Source organism: Carassius auratus, chromosome 37 (genome assembly GCF_003368295.1).
Source record: "Carassius auratus strain Wakin chromosome 37, ASM336829v1, whole genome shotgun sequence".
In the NCBI taxonomy this organism is placed as follows: Eukaryota; Metazoa; Chordata; class Actinopteri; order Cypriniformes; family Cyprinidae; genus Carassius; species Carassius auratus.
Window position 1 is genome coordinate 10117682 of NC_039279.1, and position 19039 is coordinate 10136720.

General features: G+C 36.7%; 1 protein-coding gene across 1 annotated transcript; it reads right to left on the minus strand.

The window, feature by feature from the left end:
* Positions 1-1050: 1050 nt before the first annotated feature.
* Positions 1051-3830, minus strand: LOC113056140 (mRNA decay activator protein ZFP36L2-A-like). The gene is made up of 2 exons (XM_026222683.1): positions 3583-3830; positions 1051-2751 (listed from the first exon to the last, which is right to left on the minus strand). The coding sequence occupies exons 1-2, from the start codon at positions 3622-3624 to the stop codon at positions 1672-1674; spliced, it is 1122 nt and encodes a 373-aa protein (XP_026078468.1). The 5' UTR covers positions 3625-3830; the 3' UTR covers positions 1051-1671.
* Between the last annotated feature and the right edge of the window lie 15209 nt (positions 3831-19039).

A 19039-nucleotide genomic window follows, 5' to 3' on the forward strand; every position in this document is an offset into this window, starting at 1 on the left:
CACTTCTAGCAGGGAGGGTCTATAGACTACCTCCCAAAGATCGCTATGCAAGGTCCTCTCCCTCCCTTACTTCACTTTCCACCATTTACTCAAACCAGGCCTCTAAGGAATATCCTACATGGAGGAGACCAAACGGTAATACATTAATGTAGATATTCTTCCTTGAGAGAAAAGCAGGAGGTAAGAAAAACAGACTAGAATAGAAAGTAGACAATAATTAACAGGACACTGAATGAATAAAACTGGTCCTGAGCATTAGCAACTCTTATATTTCATCGTAAATCAAAAAAAAAAAAAAAAAAAAAAAACCTCTAAACATCCAGATCTTGTATAAAAAAATAAATAAAAAAAATAAAATAAAAAAAAGCAAGCCTTTATTAGAAGTTCTATGAAAAAAAAAAAAAAAACCCCATACAGTACAAGTTAACTCTGCACACCTTGTATACATACTCCAACTCCAGCTGACGATGACTCATTACATTCAGTGTTGTTTTACTTAATTTTTAGATGAAGTAATAGTTATTAACCAACTGCTAAACTTAATATCCCCAGTCAGCAAGTATAGAGAAGCACAAATGAAAAGCAGAATATCTTTCATTAGGAATGGTGTGTTCAAATGTTCTAAAAGTAGAAAAATAAACAATGAAGTGGCATCTCAGTCACCATAAAAAAAGAAAAAAAAAGAAAGACATCTTGATCTATGAGCTACATTCAAGTCGATTGGCTTTAGATATACACCAAAGCAACTGTTTTATTAAGTCAAACTATGTGGTATCTTTAACCCCAGCAGGCACATATTAGTTATTAAACCTCTAGGTAGGACCGTGCTACATTCTCTGGCATTAGACTGCAATCTTCACCCAACTGTGTGCAAACAGATGTAAAAAAAAAAAAAAAAATGTGGCTGTCATTATCCTTGGTAAAAGAGAAACAGTCATGCTCATAGGTGTGAAGTTAGTTAGTTCTTTATGGCCAAAGACCTTCTACAAATGCCCACAGATCCTCTGCCACTTCCCTCCCTCCCGCACAAGAAATCACAGTGTGACCTCATCGGACGATCCCAGTTTTTAATATACACACACAGTGTAAACAAATTTAAATAAATAGCATACAATCTTAAGTTATTTACCTATTTACACTAAAATAAATGAGTTAACAAAAATATATTGAGACAAACCCAACGGTTTCCAGATTAATATTGACGATCACAATTTAAACAGGTAAATAAGTGTATTGCTTTAGATTTGATAAATACCATATGGACTCAATTTATCCTTGAACGCTGTACTTGCACATGACAATAAATAAGTTAAATAGATTTCAAAGCATGATGCAAAATGCAGCTATAACACACAAAAAAAAAAAAAAAAAAAAAAAATCTGCAGTGACATTCCATGACCAACTTATGAGTCCCAGTTCTTGTGCTCTCACACGCTTTCCAAACTTATGGAATGTTTTCCCAAAGATAGTTACTTCTAAATAGACCTTTTTCCAGACGGTTGAAGCCATCATCTTGGTTTGTCATTACAAGGGAAAATGAGAAAGAAGAAATCATATAATCAGATCTCAATCATGAGACAAACACTCAGAGAGAACCAACGGCTGAGACTGATATTTGACCTGAAACTGATGTTGGCACTACTTGGATAAAAGGCTAACAATAACACCAAGTCAATCGTCTGAAATCGACAGCCTGCTGAAGATTGGCAAACGTCTATTTGCATCCATACTGGGCGACTCCGAGCCGCTGATTGTGCCAGAGGAACAGCAAGAGCCACTCAGGTATCCCTCAGGATCTGAGAGGGAATCCGGCGGGCTTGGTGGAGAATCGAACACCGGAGACTCTGAGAGTGGATGCATGGAGGGCAATTGGCTCATTTTGAAAGGCGGCGATGGGGGGCAAGCGCTGGTCTGGATGTTACCATACAAGCCACCGCTGCTCTGACTTTGGGTCTGAGGGATGATGGGTGCAAGAAAAGCCTTAAGATCCTGATCGGGGAAAGTGAACGCATTCAAAAAGGGTGAACTGGGAGTGAGTGTGCAGGTGGGCGTGCATGATGTTGGGCTGTCAATCAAAGCAGACTCAATGCTGCAGGAGCTGGAGAAGCCTGAAAAGCTCAGGCTGTGGTGTAGCTTCGTTCTTTCCCTCGGTCTCAGGAATGGGTTTGATGATTCCTTCTCTTCCAGGACACCAATCTCCCTGCTGATCCTTGGTTGAGAGTTACTCATAGCAGCTCTCCGCTCATCCGCGTTGTGAATGAAGTGGCAGCGGGGGCCGTATGGACAGAAACCTATAGTGTGGAATGTGCGGCATGGCTCGGTCTTGTACTTTGGGTGGCGGGACAAGTTTCTCAGTTCGTGATAGCCATGAGCGAACTGACACTTTTCCCCATACTTGCACGAGCCGTTTTCCTCAAAAGGCCTGCAAAGTTCGGTTTTGTAGCGGGTCAAGTTGATCTGAGAGCCAGGCTTTTGTTGAAGGATTTCCTCAAGTTGTTGACTGGGTACTCCTGTGTCACTGAACGCACGGTCTCTGTACTTGTTTTCTTTATTCATGTAGGCTGGTGTCGAGCTCTCGAAACCGATCTGGAGCCTGTTGCTCATGTTGAAGTCCATGTGGTTTGTTGAGTTACTCCTGAAATGATCAAAAAACCTGTTGCTGTTGGTATTGGAAGCAGCGAATGGGACCCCAACATTCCTCTTTTCCAGCATATTGTGGAAATAGACTGCATTTGAATTTGGGACTTTTTCCTGAAACAAAACAGAGAATTCCTAAGCTTGGATGTCAAATAGGTTTAGGAGACATCACCATTAGTTTAAGCAATAAAAAAAAAAAAAAAAAAAAAAAAACACAACACTAATGTACATGACCACATACAATTATACAATGTTTATAAAAAAATAATAATAAAATATATATATATATATATATATATATTTTTTTTTTTTAAATGACAGACTTGGTATAATCTGTATCAGCAAGTTCTTGTTTAAATTGATATTAATGGCCTCTTTATGAATACTTTTTAAATATCTATAAAAATATATGACATGACAGACCTTATGGTTTATGCATTTCTGTATTTGTTTTTATGCATTTCAGTATTTGTTTTATATGCTATCTGGAGTTCAAAGGTTTTGCATTTTAGATAAGAGGTTTAAAAGTGAATGAGTGCTGCATGCTATCATTTTAAATATGTAGTTAAATACAAATTCACCCACAAAACCTACAATCACGCTTTTCGAATGATGTTAAAGCTTATATCACTACTGGGGTTGTCATAATAATCCTCATTGACATTTACAATTTGTGTCCAATATATACATTTAAAAAACTACCTTAAAATTGTAGCATACTGTGTGTGTAGATGCAAAATCAAAGTTTGTAAGCATAAAGTACACAGTCTGTAACAGTTACAAAAGGTCAAACTAAAGAAGACTAGCGAGTAAATGACGAGTGCTCACGTTACAAGTTTGCAAGCTTGGATAAATCGACAAAACAAAACAAGAGAAACTAAATAATAAGATAAGCTGCGAAAATAAACCAGCAGAAGCGAATATAGATAAAATATAAACTCTTACCCTGTCGAAATCATATATTGAAGACAGCACCGAGGCAGACATTTTCTCGACTCCCAGCTTAGGGGGAAAAAGTTTTCGGACCGAGAAGGATCCTCTTGTGCTCAGAGAAATCCCCGGCTGAATGGAGTTTGCCTCTTCAAAAGGAGTCGGAAAGGCGCTGGAGTTGAGCCCCACAGGTTTTGGGGAGTGTCGTACATGGGCAAAGTTTGCACATGTGTATAAATGCGTTGCAGCTGCTAAAGGGCGGAGCTTGACAAAGTTTCAACATCCCGAAGCTCCGCCCTTCCTGTCAGTTTGGTTTCGATAACTCCTCCCTCTAGACGTCATCAGCTCCAGGGCGCATTGACTGCCTCGAGAGAGACAATCAACACTACATAAATTCAACTCAGGTGCTTGAAATCCGATTCTCCTCTCCTACTCTTCTTGTTCTCCGCAGGAGGTCTGACACTAGATTCTTCCTTTTTAAAACTGAATTTTAAATAGTGTCTCTATCTAAGCTACTTCCAAAATTGCACACATGAATAATGCACCACTGACTGCATATTGTTTACAGACTTTTGCATAGCCAAATATAGTGTTTCTTAATCCTGGTCACGGAGAAACTCTCAGCCTTGTACATATTGGAATGGATATCTCCTTTATATTTGACACATTCTTTTCAGGTCTTGTAGCCTCTACAGCGCCCCCTGTGTTGAAATGTGATTTGACATTATAATGATTTTTTGGAATGTATTAGCCCAGCTCTTTTTATGTGGAGTTTGTCAGAAATTAAGATTTTAGATTTTTTTTTATGGTTCTGAAAGAAGGCTCAATGTCTCAAAGTTTGTTTGTATTTGTACAATAATATTGTGTAAAAATACAACAGTTGAAAATAGCTGTTTTCTATGTTAATATATTTTAAAATGTAATGTATTCTTGTGATAACAAAGCCAAATTTTTAGCAGCCATTACTTCACTCTTCTGTGTCACATGATGGTTCAGAAATCATTATAATTTGATTATTGTTTGCTCAGGAAACATTTCTTACTGTTATTAATGTTACTGCTTAATATGTGATACATTACATTACACAAGGGAACAGCAGATTTGTGTATTAATCCGAAACTAGTTTGACCAGTAAACCCATTCTATTATATTCAGTTACAGTTTTGTCTGCCTAACTGGTTAAATGTATGCATAATAAATTCCTTGAGTGGAAGCATTATTTGTTTCCACACTAAATTCATTGACTCATGGAAAGGAGAGCTGCCTAGTACAAGCTCTGTTTGTGGGATCCTAATTCAGTGGCTATTTAAGTTCAGTCCATGTGAAAATCCCATCACATTACATTGGCAGTTTCTCTTAGAAGTCATCACCACAGTGGCATCCCAAATGTAGGATGATCATATTCATGTATTATGTAATATGTTACATGGTTTACAAGGCCATCTCATTTTGCATGATTCAACTTGTGACTATAAACTACAGATTAACTGCTCATAGTGGATAGGAAATTGGAAGAACACTAATCATAGTAGATGCAGTTCTTGGCTATGCAAACCTTCTATTTTCTTAACACACAAAGTGCAAGCCTTAGATCTTGTATGGTCGATGGACAACTGAATCAACCCACCAAAAAAATGTGTAAATAAACAAATAATAATAATAATAATAATATAAGAAGAGGAGGAAAACTGTCCACAGAAACCACTCATCCGTTAGACTAACTCGGGTTCTTGCTGAGCTGCTTCAATCATTCCAAAACATTACATCATTGCACAGAGAGGGAACATCGCTACTATGGCCAGAGCGGCTGCCAAGGCGTCTGCACAAGACTGTACACTGGCTCCTTTGTGATGTCCACAATGTGTCTCCAAGGCAACCACTATGTAGAGAGGACGGCCCATAAGGGAACGCTTCTTGTCTTCCACGACAACACATGTTGACCATTCTTTTTTCTATCTGTATTGTTGCTGTGTCGAGTCACGCTGATTGTTTGAAGATGCTGCTGCTGATGTCTGCTGGAGGTTCATGTTGTGTGTATTCTTTGCTGAATATGGACCACTGATGTCTCCATGACGGTAGTGTCTAGGGTGACTAAATGTGCCATTTCCCCAGGACATGTCCTGGCCAGGATTTCTATATTGCCTAAAATATCTATGTTTTGGCTTTGTTTGCGCTATGCAGACCAATTGTTGACAAAGTACCATGAAAGCTCTTGAGAGCAAACGGCTCCTTGTGCTTTTGAATCGCTCTCACAGTACTTTGATGTCATGCAATGATCGGTATGCTCAGTGCTGCTTCAAGCTGATCACTAATATGTACAAGTATTTGCATCGCTTTGACCGTTCTCTGTAGATCCCACCTTCTCACGCACTACGATTGGTTGATTGCGTACATTGTCTGTTTGTTATTGGTCAAACGATCGTTACCTTCATTAAGTATGAAAACCGGAAACCAAAGCCAAAACCTAGATAGTTTAGCCAATATAGAAATCCTGGCCAAGACGTGTCCTGGGAAAATGGTCCCAGGATCTTCCCTATAGGCCATATAGCATCCAGAAGCCATGTTTGAGGTCTGCTCTGCTTGTTTATGTACGGTTACACCCTGAGCTGAATTTAAGCCCAGCTTCCATCTGCTGCAGCACCCAGGGCCCGATGGAGATGAGACCGGTTTAGGTCGGTCTGCTCCGCTCGCTTGCTACTAAGCACAACTTGCTCGTGTGTGTTATTATCGTCAGAGGCGTCTCCTCTGTTGCAATATTCTTTTTTAGCCTTTTTTTTTTCTCTTAAGTTGACCTTAAGGTTCATTCAAGGTACCTTCTAGCCAGATTTCACGTCAGTGTGACTAAAGTAAGTCTGAAAATATTAAAACAGTAAATAAGGAAATTATTAGCAAAAAAAATGTAAAAAGGAGTGAAACACATTATTAAAAAAGTTTGTAACACTGTAATATTTCCTCAATAGAGTTTTTAATTAGCATTTTCTATTATTGTTTTTAGCTGCATTTCAAGTCAATTTTATGGTAAATAAGTACATGTTTTTTCATTTTGACAGTTATTTTCACCTGTAAAACAATTTTCTTTTAGCATTTTATTGAGTTTTGTTTTAAGCAGATTTCATGTCCTTTTTTATGGTAAATATGAGAACATTTCAATAAAAATGTTAAACAGATGGAAAACGTGTCTTTTCTCATTTTAACTTGTATTACAGTTTTCTATTATTCAATTTTGCCAATTTATACTAATATACTAATTTGCCATCCTTGTTTTCAGATGACATTTTGGGAGTCATTTCTCAGATGGTGTTTTCCCCTCTCCTCGTCATGCCACAGAGCTGGTATTCTGGGCTTCAGTGTGCCCTATTGGCCTAGCCACAGCCGGCAGCCTTTCATTACCCTAGCCGAAGGAGGTGGCCTGGACATCCCCATCGAGCACACCATCACCACACCCCAAAGCGTGCCCTGCTCCGAGCTGTTCCCTGGATACATCAACTCGAGAGATGAGGAAAAATAGCCGCTCTGTATGATCATCATTTAACTGGCAGTCATCAAGGTAGTTGAACCACTTCTAAATCTAAAAGCATTAAAGCTGTCCTTATTGTAGCATAATCTGATGATATTTTGGTGACATAAAATAATCGTTTAATTGTGATTATTTGTGATGTTTAATGAGAAAATAATAAAATGCAACTGCTTGATCACTTACAGGACGATTGTCATTCATGAAATTTCAGTTGTTATTTCAACATGACATGTCATGGATGGTCCTGTGATGGATTGTTCATTCATCCAGGGTGTTTTCCCGCCTATAGCACGAGACTTTGGGAATTGGGAACATTCCAGCAACCCTACAGAACAAACGGTTTGGAAACTGCGTGGAACTACACCGCCCCCTGCTGATGAAATAGAACTTACACAGCAGTTCCTTCTTACCACGTACTACAAAAGTATGTACTTCATTAAAAAGGACATATATAATATACATCAGTAATTTAATTAGTGAGACTATACCAGCTATTATAGTGTAATAATAGGAAGAGTTAAAATGTGTATAATTAAAGATGGAAAGTGTGCCTACAGCTACAAGTTGACAATTTAACCCTTAGTTTGGAAGTATAATGCATTTTAGAGTCAATGTAAAAGGTAGATTTTAAATTTATTATTATTATTATTGTTGTTGTTGTTGTTGTTATCATATCATCATTGTTGATTCTGTTTTATCTGTGTGCCAATATTATACAGTTCACCAGAGGGCAGTATGGTCATATTTTACATCAAAATGGCTATTTCAGTCTTCACAATATAGTGAAACATGTTAAAAACTAACTTATGAGAGCATCATGCATGGTCTTTAGTATTTGAAAGGTAAGCCTTATTTGGTTTGTCTCTCTGCTTTAATGACAGATGCGCTGGAGATGCATGAACTCAATAAAGTGGGCATCTTGCGATTCAGTTGAAGAATATCTGACCGTCTATACAAACGAGTTCATATGATCAGTGTCACATAATTGCTTACTCTTAGAAGAAAAGGTTCCTGGAGATTGCAACTGTGGGGGAACCTTAAAGGTTCATTTTTTAACCTTTTTGAAAAGGTTCTAATTGGAACCTTCACTTAAAGGTGCATTGCTAACCCTCATTGGTTCCTTTTTTTAACCTTTTTCGAGATAGCAATAACATTAGTATCATTGTTGTTCAACTTTGAACCTTTTTTGATAACTAAAAGTTCATTTTTGCACTTAAAGGATCTTTTTTTTTTAACTCTAAAGCAGAGATCCTCAAATCTGGACCTCGAGATCCACTTTCCTGTAGAATTTAGCTCTAACCCTAATCAAACACACCTAAGCATGCTAACCCATGCCAATCATTGTCTTCAGTATCATTAGAAAATCACAGGTAGGTTACTTTGATCGGTGTTGGAGCTAAACTATGCAGCGCATTGGACCTCCAGGGCAAGATTTGAGGAACCCTGCTCTCTTCTAAGAGTGTAGAGATAGATGGGCAGAATCTGAAACAGATCAATTAAATAAGTAGAAATACAATAATAGTAATTTAATAGTATACTTTGTTTTAAATTTTTAGAAATCCTAAAGCACTGTTTAAATACTATTACCTGAAATATTTATTAAATATAAATTTGATAACAATTAATATTATTTACAAAATAATATAATCATTTTCTTGGTTTTAAATGTATCGCAACCCCCAAAATGCATTACTTTGCAATAGTGAAGAATCTGAGATATTTATTTAATAAATACAAGTAAAATATTGTCAATGAATAATACTTATAATAATAATAATAATAATAATAATAATAATAATAATCTTTCCTTTACATTTTTAAAACCCTGATAAGTAATAATAATAATAATGCAATAATAATGCATGATGTAATTATAATGTAATAAGAATAATAATAAAACTATAATATTTATGAATATTACTTAAAATAATAATAATGGTATAATAACATTATTTGTCTTACTTTTTTTTTAAATGAAAATTTTTTTTTTGCCAGGTTTAAATTAGACATCCCTAATTCAAAATGGTCTCAGAATTTTGGACACAATGCACACATTGTGTTTTTGGTCATAAATGAGTTTGAAGAAACATCTGGAGTTGGTGTGTGAAAAAATACCTCACAAATATACAGTGAACAATTAAAAAGAGTACAAACCAAAGCACACCCTGTCCACACAACTGTTTACCCCGGCCTTATTTGTGCCTTAAAAGCAGTGACTATTTGCTGACATAAAACTTTCATTTGATGCATTAAAGCTGCCGAGTGGATCAATGTGCAGGGCGCGGGAGCTGGTTGGCCGAGGCGCCCAAACGGACACTGGATGTGAAAGCTGTCTCATGCTTGATTGGACCTCACCTCCTCGTAAACTCACGCACCCTGGCAGAGTGAACTCTGACCCCCGTCTGTGCCTAAGCTATAGTGACACAGTCAAGGTGACGTGGCAGAGTGGAGCTGACTGAGGGAAAGGCTGTGCGCTGGTCTGTAGTCCACCAGTAAATAATTGAGACCAAACAGTCGCATCAATGCAAGCATGTTGTTATTAGCGTTTCACTTCAATATTTATAGCTGCGAGAGGGGAGGGTGAAGAAGGGTAGTGAGGCGTTTATGCATGTGTGGTCTATATGTGACTCGTGTGTTTTGGACTGGGGGGTTTGGATGAAGGGGTGGCCGTTATAGTGCCAGGTCATTTTCTTCACAGCCACTGACACCTAACCCAGTTTAAAGAAATAATCCAGGTTCAGTGCAAGCATTTGTGGTATATTAAAGAAAAATTTTAAAATTTGACTTGCTCCTCATTAAAAATAATAATAATTTATGGCTGATTTTTGGAGGATTTTAAAAAGAAGTCTTCAGTAAAACAAGTATTATTTCAGTTAAATAATTTTACAGTCATTTCAGTTTTATGCCATTGTGTTGTCATTGTGATTCATTTGTAAAATTTAATATAACAAAAAAAATTTACACACTTAAATCACCTTTAAGTTACAGTTCACCCCAAAAATGAAAATTGGAATAAATTTACTCACCCTCAGGTCATCCAAGACGTAGAGGAGTTTGTTTCTTCATCTAAAACAGATTTTGAGAAATATAGCATTACATTACTTTCCCACCAATGAATCCTTTGCATTGAATGGGTGCCGTCAGAGTGAGAATTCAGTCCATCCCCTGTTGTCCTCTAAAAATCCAACATGAATTTGTTTACCCCTGTTTGGGTCTGTTTTCACGTAAACAGTGCTTGATTTGTGCACATTTCTCTCCTGATTCAGATAATACAACATTTTCACTAGAAACAGAATATTGTAGATAGAGGACAGAGGATCCACTGGTGAGCAAGTAATGTAATGTTAGAGTTCTCAAACATCTGTTCCAATAAAGAAACAAACTCATCTACATGTTGGATGGCCTGAAGGTGAGTAACATTTAATCCAATTTTCATTTTTGGGTGAACTATTCCTTTAACATAATTTATGTGGTTTTCATTTGAAGCGTTTTAACAATTATTAACCTGCCCCATGCTTCCATCAGGTCCTTCACAGTAATCAATTAAAAAAAAAATATATATATATATATATTTATTTATTAAAAGGAGATAAAAGTGAACATTATTTTTTGGGGTAATCAACATTATGCCAAAAACTTGTACTGAGCCCAAAATGTTCCTTTAATAAATTGAGATTGTGTTCAAAATTATATTGAAAACAAAACATAATTTAATCTCAAACACTAAATAAATTCCGTCACTGCCATATTCATTCTATAAATGTCATTTGCCATGCTCTAAAAATGAGCAGAGCTTGCTACAGTAACACATTCCTCAGCTAAGCAGTACCAAGCTGCTTATAGGGAACACTCCAAAACCATAAACAGTGTGTTATTTAACTTAAATATCATGGAAAGAATAATCTTTCCCAGATAAAGATCCAGTACAACTCAAATATAGATTAGGAAGTGTTTTCTCATGATGAAACTAGAGATATATCCAGTGCTCTGGATTCATCCCACCCCCCTTACATGAAGCACCCAGATCCCTTCATTTTTCCCTAAGCGTAAGTCTCAATCAAACTTGCTCTGCGCCTTATTTTTTTAATACAGTCTCTGCAGATTAATCTGGCGGCTGAACTGAGCATCAGCAGCTGCTCCTTATCCTTATCATCACATAAACGACCGGCTAGCTGTCGCCTCCCACAGAATCCTGCGGGGACCTGAATTAATACTCGGCATAATTCCACACAATCCCAAGAATAAAATCTCATCCTGCTGCCAGGCCACTTGACTCGTGTGTTCCAACAGGCTCTGGATGCCATCAGCAATCTCTGTAATCAGTCACTAAGCCCCTGCGCTGCTCAGTTCAACTGCTTCTTCAGAGCATTAAAAGAAAAAGAGCAGATCTGGGGTGCATTGTGTGTCAAACGTATGTTTATCCTGTCCACTAATTAAAATGGGGTCGCTTAACATGACTTCCACATGCAGATACATGAATACACATGCAAACAAACACACACATATGCAGCATGCACACCACATACTAAATTAAATGTAGTCTTTCAAAACCATTTGATAAAGAAAAATATCTGCTCATTTATTAAAATACAAGATTACTGTTATAACTTTGAATGAACAGACAATTTTATATAGTGTTACTTAATAAATTGAAAAAAAACATACAAAATATATTTCTATCATTTAAAATGATAAAAAAAATTATTAAATAAATAATAGTATTAATTATCAAATAAATAATATGCACCATGTATGAAATGGAGACAAAAGGTTTACATCTCAAACAAATATCAAATTCATATTAAAGTTTGAAAAATATTAGATTTGAAAAATATTGTTTGCACATTATAATATTATTTGCAGTTATATTGTTTAAGACAATATTACACTGAAAAGAGTGCCAGACAGTCTTACAGTGCTCTGAAATGTCACTATAATGATCTACAATACCATTAAATATATATATATATATATATATATATATATATATATATATATATACATTTATAAATGTATAATTTTCAGTGACTATAACTAATTACTGAACTGCAAACATGATTTTAGGATATCAAAAACTGACCAGATGAAGGCATTATAGATGCCAAGATATTATGCAAACATTGAATTTGCACGGGCCATGATTTGGTTGTTTATTCAATATTTATTTTACTTTTTGGCTTCGATTTTTGTTATTTGGACTTAAGGTTTCATCAGTAGTCATTTTGCTAGTACTTATTAAACATCAAAACTATATAAATTGTCTGTTGTCATTGTCTGTATATAAAAATGTAAAAACTGTAAAATCAAAACACTATAAAAAAAATAAATCCTTTAAATAACAGAAAAAGTTCATTACAAGAGACATTACATTAATTTGGCAGACATTTTGGTTAATCACAATGCACTGCAGTGTAAATTTCAAAATACTGGTAAACAGAAAAATTCCCTCAAATTATACAGTAAACACTGTGCCCTATATTTACAGATTTTTACAGATTCTCTGCACTGTTTGCGTATGTGCATTAGACAGGTATATAATGTTATATGTGCAAGAACAAGCAGGCTATATATCTGACCTAAATGTATGTCTCCTGGTCAAGAAGAAGTGAAAATGAGAGTGTGGCTTTGTGTCTCGTCTCTGCAGTGACATAATCAGAGTCCCAGATTTGTGAGCAACCAGATCCCTCCTGAGGCTTAGCGCTGTAAACAACTTGGATCAGGCCACAGATTTAAGAACATATACCACTTGCACTTGGTACTTTTGGTCAAAGAAGATTAGACATGACAATTTTTAATTTGTTTCTGAATCCGTTTTATAAGACGATAATGCCTCAAGGATCTTTTTATAGCAGAGGATCTGATATTCTTATAAGAGGAAGCCAAATCGGGGTTTGAGCAATCAGAGATGAGAACCACAAGAGATGAGGATCATAGGAATCACTGGCACTTTACAAATTAAACTGGTGAAAACTGAGAGTCCTTCAACAATGCTGTTGTTGCTCAAATTAAACTTAAATCTGCACCACACATAAATAAATACACCATCGCACTGGTTTGCAGCACAAACACAAAATGTATGTTTGTGTGTGTGTGTGTGTGTGCTGTATATATATATATATATATATATATATATATATATAAAACTTTTAATAAAAATAATATTATTATATACTAGATCACTATGTACACTCACATTATATATAATTAAAATGAAACATATTTTTATAATATGTAAATTTGTAAAATAATATTTACATTTGTATTAATATATAAAATGTATAATATATAATTCGCTAATATATAAATATAAACTATATAAAAACATTTGACATTTTTGGTTTTGGCCACTATACCATATCTAACGGATATTCAAACACATATAAACACACACACTTTGGACTGCTCGGCTTTCTGATGTGAAAGAACAGAATTCCACCATAAATGCATGGACAGAGAGCATGATCTGCAGAAGTGTGGCTTTAGTCCATGATAGCTATCTTGTAGACTTGAATCCCTGACCCATGCAGACAGAATTATTCAGGCCTGGCATGTATTTAAAACATCACAAATCTCTCAGGGACCTTTCCCAGCTCTGTCTCATAAATATTTTCTTATCCTGCGTGAGCAGGAGCTGACATCCGATGAGTTTTTCATTAATAAGACTGGGCTTAATCGCTCTATATAAACGGGAATAACACAAAATGTCAATGGCAATAATAATCATATTTCTGCACGGATAAGGCAAGGAGAATAATCTTGATGTGACACGAATGTAATCCCAGCTCTAGCACACTGTCTGTGAGGTTCTAAAGCCCACACATGCACACAAAACCACCTAAATGCTGTGCAACAATTAAACTCCACTAACAAGAAAAAATAGTGTATGTCAGCACCATTCAAATATGAGTTGGAATTATAAATATGGGTTTCAAAATAAATAGTGATCTGTATGCTTAATTAGTCCCCTGCCTGAGTGAAAGGAATGATCGCTCTTTAACTCACACATTTGACTACGTTATAAGGCCTGCAACAAACATAATTCATATATCAAATAAAAGGGCCCAATCTGACAAAACATCTCAGCGTGAGTCAGAATATCTGGGGTGCTTCTGAATGGGGTGCTTGGGGGGAATGTTTTCACCACTGCCTGGCAACCAAATACAACTGAAGAGACATTTAACCTTGCCATTTTGCACCAGAAGAAAAAAAAAAAAAACAGACTGCAGCTCCGGTGTAGATTTTTGCATTTGAATGATTTTTCCCCCATACATCCCATTTGATTTTAGTTTTTTTTTTCTAAGCAAAAAAGAATGACCATCATACATTTGAACATGATTTACAGAAGACAACAACTAAAATGTCATTCAGTATAACAACAAAATAATAATCATCTTTTCAGGCATATTTAAAGGTGCTGTAGGGAACTTTTATAAAAAAAAATATTTTTTACATATTTGTTAAACCTGTCATTATGTCCTGACAGTAGAATATGAGACAGATAATCTGTGAAAAAAATCAAGCTCCTCTGGCTCCTCCCAGTGGTCCTATTGCCATTTGCAGGAACTCCATCGCTCCCGGTAAAAAGTAACCAATCAGAGCTGCGGTCCGTAACTTTGTTTGTGTTCAAGATTTAGAAAAATGTATATAATAAGCGAGTACACCATGAATCCATTTTCCAAACCGTGTTTTTGCTTGTCCTGAATCACTAGGGTGCACCTATAATAAGTGTTTATATTCGGACTATTTTAGATTGCTTCGGGGATACCGCGGCGGAGTAACACAGTACCTTTGTGATTCTTCATAGACATAAACAGAGAGAAGTAGCTCCGGCTACAATGTTCTTCCGCAAGATGCAAGCAGTTCTGTTTATTAACCGCTAGAGCGTCAAAAGTTTCCTACCGCAGCTTTAAAACCAGAATCATTAGATGACATTAAAAGACGTTAAGGATCCATCAAACCACGAGGTTTTACCCATTTGTCAGCAAGAAGTTTTTAATAATTTAAAATATAATAAAACTTAATATGACCACTTTCCTTATATATATATATATGGTGCTGTAACAGGCACTATTTTGCGGTGAGGGGCGCACACTCTTGTGCTGTTTCATTCCCATTTATTATGCAAATGAAGCCTAGCTTCTTTCTACTGCCAGAACAATAAAAGCGGGCACAGAGTGAGGCAACATGTGGGTCATGCTGGGTTATAAAGCTCTCGTTTTTGTTTGCTGTTTGGCATGGTCTTGCTCTATCAGAGGGTCATTAAACAGTAAAGTGGGACATGCTGGAGCTCCACCACTGAGTGAGATGAACAGACCGCTGGAGCTCTGCCCAGGTGGTTTGTGTGGATGGTTAGAGATCACTCAATTAATGCATGCAGAATTTCATTTAAAACCGTCCTGAATTTAGTCAAGAGCGGCATCCAGCACTCTGTACACGACCCTCTCAGCTGAGTGGTTGATGGTTCATGTTCCTGACATCCGGAGGTGGCAGAATAGGCGCAGATGCTATTAACCCTCAGCCTTGGGGTTTGCATGCCGCTTCAGCCCAGACTCCTCAAAAATGCCAATCCCCCACAAAAACACACCCAGTGAGGCACATTGAACAGGGGTGACAGGTCAGCTGGTAAGCAGCCAGGTTAATGGCAATGCCTAGGCTCTATGAGTGTGTGAAACACTCAAAACGTTCCCCCATTACTTTCTATGTGATCATTTATAAAATTTTTGAGGTTACGTGTCATTTGGTTAGCCCTAAAACAGCTTATTTAATGCAATTATTAGCTATTTATTTGAAAATGAGCAAAAAGACACACTCGTTTAAAGTATTTGAAGGGTGTCTTTAAAGGGAAAGTCCCCCCAAAAAATTTTATTCTGTCATACTCATCCTAATGTTGTTCCAAACCTTTATGGCCTTCTACCTTCTGTGGAACACAAAAGAAGATATTTTGAAGAATATTGGTAGCCATAGTTTTGGCTCCAATTCACTTCTGTTATATATATATTTTTAAAGTGAATGGGAATCGAAACTTTTTCCAACATTCTTCAAAATATCTTCTATTGTTTCCACAGAAGACAGAAGGTCATACAGGTTTGGAACGACATCATGATGAGTAAATAATAAAAGATTTCTCATTTTGGGGTAGACTATCCCTTTAAGAAGTTATATATGATTCACTGATTATAAATACATTGCTAAAAAGAATCCTCAGATGAGTCCTTGCCTCCAGAATAATGGTTGCTATTCATAAATACTCCTGAAGGGGGCAGAAGCGAACAAAATCTGTCTGTGGAAAACACTAAAACAAACAGGCCTTCACATCCTATCACACTAAATAAGTGGTTGACTTGGAGAAAGCATTAAAAGGACTGGCTTTTCAGCTAATGATCAGTGGAAGGAGGTGCCTGACCCTCAGAAAATGCTGTTTGCTGAAAAATTGTTTTAGAAAATGCTGTTTGCTGTTTGTTTAAATTAAACTATGCCTGAATTAATACAAATTTAGCCTATATATTTAGCTACTGTGCAGTGGAGGATAGCTTGTTTTGAAATATTGGTTTACATGTATTGATGGAATTATATTTCCTTACAATTAACAAGCAGTATTTAAGGGTTTTCATATACTCTTCATACAATTTGTGTAAAAACTCAGAAAATGTATTGAGATGGATTACCCATTATTGTTAATTTAGTCATTAAAGTATGTTATATCATAATATTTTAGAATGTTTACTGGAGAAAACCATACACTAACAAAAGCAAAACATGGACTGCAGCTAATATGTTTATTAATAAATATATATATTTTACTTATAAATTCAACTGATTATAAATAATGGCACTGATGTATTATTTAAATTGTTGATTAAGCTAAATTGTGGAAAGTGCCCATTATGCACCAAAACCATTCTGTACTTTTCTGGAGGCTTGGTTTCAGTAGTAAGGTGGGCAACAGGACTCACAAGGTGGGCTGGAAAATTTAGGCAGAGGGTGGGAGGTGGTTGCCAGGGTGGGCCCACCCAGACCCCCTGTAAAGCCAGGCCTGCTTCGCTGGTGACACATGTGCATGCTTTTGAGTATATATTAAGATGGCAGTATTAGGACACAATGCTACATCATATGCATGAATATGTCACCACCTATAAAGCCTACTGTAGCATTTAAAATGCAAATCTCTAAGGCCTCTAAATTATGAACATGATCAAAATCTTACAATCTTGACTGCATTCTACTTTCTTGACAATCTTCTACAACCCCTAAGTTTTTATTTTTTTGCCATTTAGCTTAACTTGATTATTCATTTTATTTTTTTATTTTTTTTGAAAATCATATAAAAATTTTAGTATCACGTTTAAAACGGCAGAGCTTTGACCATACAAAATTTAAATGTCATATTATGAGATATTATTGGAAGATATGACAAGTGACAAGATAGATATAGCGTACTATTGTCAACTTTCAGCCGTTGACAAGTTTACTTACCTTGGTAGTACACTGTCTCGTGCTGTGCACATAGATGATGAAGTTAACATCAGGATTGTCAAGGCCAGCGCAGCCTTTGGACGTCTGCGTGACTCGGTATGGGAGAGGACTGGCATCAAGCAGGATACAAAACTGAAGGTCTACCGGGCTGTTGTCTTACCAACTCTTCTGTATGGGTGCGAAGCCTGCACAGTCTACCAGCGCCATGCCAAAAAATTGAATCATATATCCACCTGAGCTGTCTGAGGAAACTGCTGAGGATCAAGTAGCAAGACAGAATCCCTGACACGGAAGTCCTCAGCAAGGCAAATATCCCCAGCATCTACACCATGCTTGCGAAGGAACAGCTTAGATGGACTGGCCACGTGACCAGAATGCCCTACGTGAGACTTTCAAAACAAGTCTTTTTTGGCGAGCTGAAAAATGGCAAGCGAGCACAAGGTGGCCCCAAAAAGCCCTTCAAGGACACCCTTAAGCTTCCTTGAAGAGCTTTGGACTCGACCTGAAAAGCTGGGAATCCCTAGCACAGGACCGACCTGCCTGGAGAAGAAAAGTCCAGGACGGTGCAGTCCTATGTGAGAGCAGGAGAAGCTCCTGTGCTATCTTGAAGAGGAAGCAGCGCAAATCTACCAAGGAAAGACATGTGGCTGTACCTCAGAGCTCTACATCCTCCCTGACCTGTCCAGTGTGCCACAGGGAATTCCGGGCTCGGATTGGCCTCTTCAGCCATCTGCACACTCATCAAAACCCAACAAAATGACAAAACATGCCATGGTCATCATCAACTGTGATGGACGAACAAGAAAGAAGAAGACGCCTATATTAATATGCATTTGATGTAGGTAGTCTGCTGTACTGTTATAAAATATACTGTTATAAAAATGTTATATTTAAATTCATTAATTTATATTTTCATATTTATATGATATGATATAGCAGCAACTGCATCAAATTGCATTTTCTGTTGTCGGTTTGGGCATCTGAATAAAATTAAGGTGTTTATTCCTCCTCGAGTATGAGCTTCATATTCTCCTATTTCAGTTTATGAGACATAAAAGCCTGATGTATAGAATATAAAACTCAACAAAAACACATACACTGTATGGACTTTAAAATTACAACTACATTTTTTACTTCTTTAAAGTTCACATTAGATAGAAATAGGAAAAAATGACTGTGAAGAGGATTATATTTTTCTTTAAATTGCTTCAGTTAATTATTTTTGATTATTTTACAAGAACCATTTTATACCAGTTTAAATGACTACAACCAAACTAACCATTAACTGTTCCATCAGTATTCAAGAGTAAAATTTGTTCATCATATACGCTTCAAGGAGACTGGAGATGCCAAAGGGTAAGGAGTGAGATCAACCATACACTCATCACATCACTGGCTCACTGATTCACACCATTAAGTGCGTCTGGGCCCCACAAGCACACCCGAGAACAAGGCCTTCACACTCAGGGTCTCGCCTGAAGA

Excerpts from the sequence above, each read along its gene's own strand:
- LOC113056140 (XM_026222683.1), bottom strand. The coding sequence starts at position 3,624 with ATGTCTGCCTCGGTGCTGTCTTCAATATATGATTTCGACAGG. Across the intron at positions 2,752-3,582 it reads CAATATATGATTTCGACAGG|GAAAAAGTCCCAAATTCAAA; the intron begins GTAAGAGTTTAT and ends GTTTTGTTTCAG.